Source organism: Theobroma umbraticum, unplaced genomic scaffold (assembly GCF_002168275.2).
Source record: "Theobroma umbraticum cultivar Fairchild unplaced genomic scaffold, ASM216827v3 scaffold_204.0, whole genome shotgun sequence".
NCBI classification, from domain to species: domain Eukaryota; kingdom Viridiplantae; phylum Streptophyta; class Magnoliopsida; order Malvales; family Malvaceae; genus Theobroma; species Theobroma umbraticum.
In genome coordinates, this window is record NW_018397267.1 from 6,755,056 (window position 1) to 6,761,669 (window position 6,614).

Below are 6,614 nucleotides of genomic sequence, written 5' to 3' on the forward strand. Positions count from 1 at the left end.
TAATCATTAATGAATTTAACATAAAAAATCAATTTATTTTCTTGCAATTGTGTAACCTCTTATTAAGGTTTAACTTTAACCAAGTGAATTATTAGTTACTTTATCTTGCTCGTTTCTTTTTTCCTGATAACTTAAAAGAGTAAAAGAAGTTGTCTTCTAAAGCATTTATTGCATGGTTTTGGTACGCCAGCTAAGGAAGATAAGCAGTGAAATAGAGAACAAGATTACGAAACCAACAAAATGACTAAAGATTACATTATTCCCTGAAGGTATTATTTCATCCAAAAGCTTTTATTAGCATAAGAGGGAGGCTAACCAAAAAGCAGAAGATCTTGTTGCGTGAAGTATACGGTTACAAAGTGAAGTCCCTAGCGTTTTTCAATAAGCTTTCATCGGTTTTTTATTTTTCTTTGTGGTGCTATTTGCTTATGGTCTTGTTGGCTGTGGATAAGCCTTTTTTGATGTTTTTGATTGTCAATTGAATGCTGATATCAGTGTATGTCTAGGCACTGAGTTAGGGTTTTGTTGATACTGCTCTGCATAGCTTTGTACAAGTCTTTTTGTTTACAAGTCCCTGAGATGATGCTAAAAGTAAGGGAAATAATATTTGGATCCTTGGTATTTTTTGCCTTTATGCAAGGGTTTGGGATAGGTTTTTGTTTGTTATTAAGGGATGTGATATAGGAGCATATTATTTAGGTTACTTGTACATTAAGTTAAGTTAGACTAAGTTATCTTTTATTTTACTTATACTCCATGAAAGTTTAGGTTAGGTTATTTTCTTATGTTTTTATTTATTTAGAAATTGTAATAATCTCACATGACGATATTAGAAGACTCTCTTTCTTAGGAATAGTTATATAAAGCTCTTTTGGCTTAATTATTAGATATTCAAGTTGAGAATTAATAAAAAAATATTTTCTTTAGTAAGCAGGAATGCTTATTTTCTTTAGGCACTTTTTAGAAGAATAAGATATTTTAATATTTTTGGTTTAGCCAACTAAAGTAAGAATTTGATCATTATTCACTTTAGTAGAGTTTTCTAACCTCGTCAAAACAGTGTTCACTTTAGTAAAGTTTCTAATTTTGTCACAATTGGTATTTTCACAACGCCCCGACATCAGGATGTTGGAGTGATCTGCTACATTCTAGTGGGTGAGTCTGTTTGTAATGGTTATTCATTCCTTAAAACTGGATGATAATCTTCAATATATATATATATATATATATATATATATATATGATAAATATCTCAACCCTTGAAACTTATAAATTGTTCTCATTATTATTATTTATAACAACTATATATATCTCAGCCTTCAGCTCCAATACAGAAAACCAAAATCCTTCAATCAGAAACAGCATCTAGCATTGGAATATATAATCAACACTCTCGTAAATTTGGCACCAAGTTTTATTTTTAACGGTATACAGCATAATAGTTGCAAAGATCTTTCTTGCCTGGTTAAACATGCTAGAAGATGAAGAATTCGTTGCATAGAATTTTTCCCTACCTAATTTGGAAGTTGAGTATCTTGATGCTTAAAGCAAACATGAATGCAAAGAACACTGCGAAGCCAACCAAAGCTGCGGCAACTGCCCCCATGAAATCATTGTGATACCCGAAATGGTGTTCCAAGTACCATTTAACAGTAGGGTCAGGCAAAATGCCTGGTACTTTAATGGTGTGTTCATCCTCCCCGTACTGTGAGGTAATCAGACCATAGATTGTCCATGCTACTGGGCAAATCCAATAATACCATATCCACCACCCAGGGATTCTCTGAAATTTCAAAGAAAATGAAATTTCTGTCAACATGCGTTGTTGGGATTATTCAAACACATATTTTGCTTGCAAAACAAGTTAACATACCGGCCTTGGGATGAAGAAGCCAGAGAAAAGATTAAAAAGTGCATAGAAAGCTGCTGCTAGTATAGCTGCTACGTGGACGTTTGGTGTGATGGCAACAGTCATCATCCCATAGAATGTGAAGTAAAGGAAGGTGAAAAAGTTGACGAACAAGAACCAGAAGAACTTTTTCGCCGTCCATTTGAACTTGATCATGGCAAAGATTATAAGTGCATAATATGAAGATTGGGTGAGCACGTAGGGTATTTCAGCAATTACCTGCATGCCGCAATGAAATTAACCTATCAGATAGACTAGTCAAGTCGGATGACATGAAAGGCTATACCAGTTTTCATCCTGTTGGAGAACATGCGTGGCTGGGTCTAAAAACTAGGTGATATTGAATTAATCACTACTGTCTACTGTATGCTCCACAATCTTGATATACACTGGTTAATTTATGAGAGATGAGAATTTGAGAATTGTTATTGATAGTAGGAAACAGAAAAAATGTCAAAGACTATTAAGCATTCTGTCTCATGTCCCCAAAATCAACTACAGAAATACTAAACAAGAATAAAATATAACCCTTCAACTCCTCTTACCTGTGCAAGGGCATAAGGGAATGCAGAGTACATTCCGGCTGCTGTTTCTCGATAAAATATGGTTCTTTCAATGGCCACAACCGGTTGAACTGTTTGGCAGTTAGTAACTCCTAAAAACATGACAGCAATGTACATGGCACCCGTTATCATTGTAAGTTGAGTTGCGTCCTTCCTAAACCACAGAACAGTAAGAGAAAATAGAATGTATCATTTAGGAGATATCCTGATTATTGTTATCAATGTAATTAATAGCAGTTTCAAATTTTGAAGTGAAAGATGCAGACATTTTTGTGCCTACTCTCCAGAAAATTGATCCAACCATGAGAGCGGCAACCAAAGTGAAACCGAATCTAACAAGGTTATATTCAGGAGTTCTCCAGTAAGTTTTGAATTGCTTCCAGAGGCAACATTTGAACTGCCCCCACATAGACACAGAATATTGAGTGGTGAAATAGAGGTCTTTAGCTCCTTGTGGTGGTCTGCTTAACTCCTCCACTAAAGCTTGGTTTTGCCTGCTCAAATACATATAAATTAGCTTGAAATTAGCAAAAGCATAAAAACTACCTTGTGAAACAATCAAATAACAACTTACTGATACAAAGATGATGACTTATAATGCTCGGCAAAGTCAATTCCAAGTCGTGCTTCAACTGCTGCTGAGCTCACTTCTAGCATCCAGGTAGCTGGATTGTATTTCTCCTTAATTTTGGGAATTCCAGGAATCGCCTGCAATAAGTTTAGGAAAATTAAAGATTTCTGTTGAAGCAGGTGCAACTGATGCGGTTGTTTTTTTCATAAATTAATTTGAGGATGATAAATTACCTCAAAATATTCTACAATCTTTTGAGAATTTGGACCCAGTGGTCCAAAGAAGATTACTTGTCCCCCTCTTTTCATCAGTAGAAGTTCATCAAAGGCTTCAAATATATCGATGCTAGGCTGATGAATTGTACAGACGACAGTTCTACCAGTATCCACAGTGTTTCTCACAGTCCTCATGACAATGGCTGCTGCCCTTGCATCAAGACCAGATGTAGGTTCATCCATGAAAATAATTGAGGGATTAGCAACAAGCTCCACGGCAATTGTCAATCGTTTTCTCTGTTCTGTCGACAACCCAGTAATTCCTGGCAACCCTACGAGACCATCCTTGAGATTGTCCAACTCTACCAGTTCCATCACTTGATCCACAAAAATCTAAAATAGAAAACCCCCGAAAAATTTTGGTTTTACACTTAATATAATGTCATATACTCTAGTACTTAAGTAATAACTATTGAATTCAATTTCTTACCAGTTTTCCTTCTTTATCAATTTCTTTTGGAAGTCGAAGGAAAGCTGAATAAATCAAGGATTCCCTGACTGTGATTTGGGGTGAGTGTATATCATTTTGTTCACAGTATCCAGAGACCCTGGCGAAAGTTTCTTGTTTCTTGGGGAATCCTGAGATCCTGACATCGCCTTCAATGTATCCACCAGTTTTTCTTTCAGCCAAAACATCCATCAATGTTGTCTTTCCAGCTCCACTAACTCCCATTAGAGCAGTCAAAACTCCAGGCCTAAATGCACCTGTTACTTCTCGAAGCAATTGTAGCTTGTCCTCTGTAACCCCTTGCGCCTTCATTTCCTATGAAAATCATGGAAGCTAGTAAGAAAGAACGTTTCTGGATCTCAAGACACTTTGGTAAAGAATTTGATTTCAAAGTCATGCTCCGTGACCAAGTTGGCAAACATCATTTTTAGGATAATTTTTTCTGATGATAGGAGTAAAAAATAGATGGATGGTTAACCTGTCTTCCATGAATAAGGTATACCATTAAACATCTAATTGAAAAAAAGACAGAGTGAGAAAACAAAATGATGTCTTACGGATGGCATGTCAACATGATAATTCACTTTGTTGAATGACATTGCTAGAGGTGTGAAGGGAAGAACCATTCCTTTCGTGGCTGCTTCTTGGGTTGAATTAGCATTTCGTTTTGTACTACCGGAATTCGACTCACTGCTGATTCCTCGGATTGCCATTTCTCTGTTACTTTCCATCTCATCAGCTGAATCTTCAGGAATTACCGCTTGTGGGCTTGACGGAGCTATTATAATCAATTCAGAGGATATGACAGATTAGTTAATCCTGGCAGGCAAAATGAAAAGAAGGAAAACAATGGCAAGACTTACGGTTTAGGTAAGTGAGTGCCAGGGTGAAGAGAACATTGAAAAGGATAATGAACCCCAGAAGAGCTCCTGCACCAATCCAATACCAATTTTTATTACGATAGACTTCTAAGCTTTCAAGCACTGCCACCCCCAATCTGGTAATATTGTCAGAAGCCTGCATTGCAATCAGACTACACATGAATTTTCAACTTGCTTTAATTTCTTATATTAAAGAAAAATCTGTATGCCTTTTTCTTTAACCACTTGATGCACATATGAGTGAATAACATACCAATCTGTTCATCCACCTGGGAGCATAAAATTCGTTTACAGCAAGGGCATTGTAACTATATGTCCAAGGTGAAACCCAGTAACCCCACTTCCACCACTTACGAATTTGAGCTGTCACCAAGAAAAGAAGCCTCAGTCAATTCATTGAACTGATCTAGCTTTGGTGTTATGCATAAAATATGCACTAAATACAGAACGATAAAGCACATATCTTATACATTTGTGTTCTCTTTGACTTGATTAATTTTTTAAGAGTGAGTGAAATTAAGTTTCATTATGGTGCTTACTTCTAGGAAGGATGAAACCTCCGAGAAACACCCCAAACATTAGAACAAGCATTCCACCGGCGTTGGAAACAACAATGGTCCTGCAGACCCCTGCAATGAGCCTAAACAATGAAGCGGCCAATTGATTGATCAGAAGTACCACCATCATTGTCTTGAAAAACCTGCAGATGGACCTGGAAAAATTTCTGTTTTAGAACTACAAGAACAATTGAAAAATTGATTTAGAACTTGTTTAATATTTTGCCAATACAATTAATGAAATCAGAGATATGCTTTGATACCTTTCAGCCTCTGGTGCAAATCCGGTGGGGTAATATGTCACGGCCATCCAAGCAGTAGTCTCAAAAATGGCTATAGGTATTTTTGTCAGGACTAATGGAATGGTGAATGCCCAAGCTGGATACAGTAAGAGGTCCCTTTGCTTGAAGAAAACTGGAAGCCGCGCGATCATAAGTGAAATCTCAGGATAAGCATTGAACACGTTGGTTATAAGTGAAAACAGAAGCGCCCCATTGTAGAGCACTCCATCTTGTTCATTCCTGTGATGCATTCTAGTCCTCAGAAACATCGTTGATGCAAGGAACGCTACGATAATAATCCGACTTATCTTGAAGACATAAAAGAATGAGTTTCTCTTGATCGATAACACTTCTTTATCCCAGCAGGCCTTAAGAAGTTCAAGTTTTGGTACTGAATATCTTGAGAAGACTAATGCTGCTTTGTGGCCTTGTGACTTATTGAAGGGCACCGAGAGCTCGTTTGCCAGCTGCACCCCAACATGGAACTTCTTGAAACTATTTGCAAATTCAGGAACTGAAATATAGCGGTATGGTTTGCTTCTATCTGCCCAATACTGTGCTTGATCCTTTTTGGAAGTAACCTGCAGCGGTAGCATTTGCTCCTTAGTTATGAGTTCTTAATCATGCACTCACCTCTAAGATTTGAACCTAAGATCTTCTGGAGCAATCTCCGTTTGTATTTTTTATTATCGGATCAAGACCTTTTCAAGAAGTAACTTTTTTTTTTCTTTAAAGTTTTTGTGTGGAGATTGTAAAAATGCAAATGCTATGACAAAGAGTAGTTTAGATAAGAATTTTTTTTACCTCTTGCAAGAAATCAGCAGTTCCCTTCCTCTCGGGACATTTGAACCCACAGCTCTCAAAGAATTCAACTACATATTTTTTTGGTCCTTGATAGACAATTTGACCTTCTGATATGAGTACTACATCATCAAAAAGATCAAAAGTCTCAGGAGCTGGCTGAAGAAGGGACATAAAGATAGTGGCATCTGTCAGATGGGCTATCTGTTGCAAGCACTTGACAATTTGATATGTTGTGGAGCTATCTAGGCCGGTTGATATCTCATCCATCAACAATGTCTTGGTTGGTCCAACGATCATCTCTCCTGCATTATTTAATTTGTTGTGT

General features: G+C 36.9%; 1 protein-coding gene across 3 annotated transcripts in view; it reads right to left on the reverse strand.

Moving 5' to 3' along the window:
- Positions 1 to 1,347: 1,347 nt before the first annotated feature.
- The window catches only part of LOC110424831 (ABC transporter G family member 29-like), an 8,770-nt gene continuing 3,503 nt past the window's right edge, over positions 1,348 to 6,614 (reverse strand). For 2 of the 3 annotated variants that reach the window (XM_021439540.2, XM_021439538.2), the window contains exons 9-21: positions 6,290 to 6,591; positions 5,468 to 6,066; positions 5,187 to 5,359; positions 4,901 to 5,010; positions 4,630 to 4,783; positions 4,324 to 4,544; positions 3,749 to 4,081; positions 3,277 to 3,651; positions 3,047 to 3,180; positions 2,739 to 2,966; positions 2,455 to 2,626; positions 1,874 to 2,128; positions 1,348 to 1,783 (exon numbers count right to left, since the gene is read on the reverse strand). In XM_021439540.2, coding sequence (XP_021295215.1) covers positions 1,511 to 1,783; positions 1,874 to 2,128; positions 2,455 to 2,626; positions 2,739 to 2,966; positions 3,047 to 3,180; positions 3,277 to 3,651; positions 3,749 to 4,081; positions 4,324 to 4,544; positions 4,630 to 4,783; positions 4,901 to 5,010; positions 5,187 to 5,359; positions 5,468 to 6,066; positions 6,290 to 6,591 — 3,329 coding nt within the window. In that variant the 3' untranslated portion in view covers positions 1,348 to 1,510. The remainder of the gene's footprint in view (positions 1,784 to 1,873; positions 2,129 to 2,454; positions 2,627 to 2,738; positions 2,967 to 3,046; positions 3,181 to 3,276; positions 3,652 to 3,748; positions 4,082 to 4,323; positions 4,545 to 4,629; positions 4,784 to 4,900; positions 5,011 to 5,186; positions 5,360 to 5,467; positions 6,067 to 6,289; positions 6,592 to 6,614) is intronic. The other variant, XM_021439539.2, reaches the window with a different exon arrangement.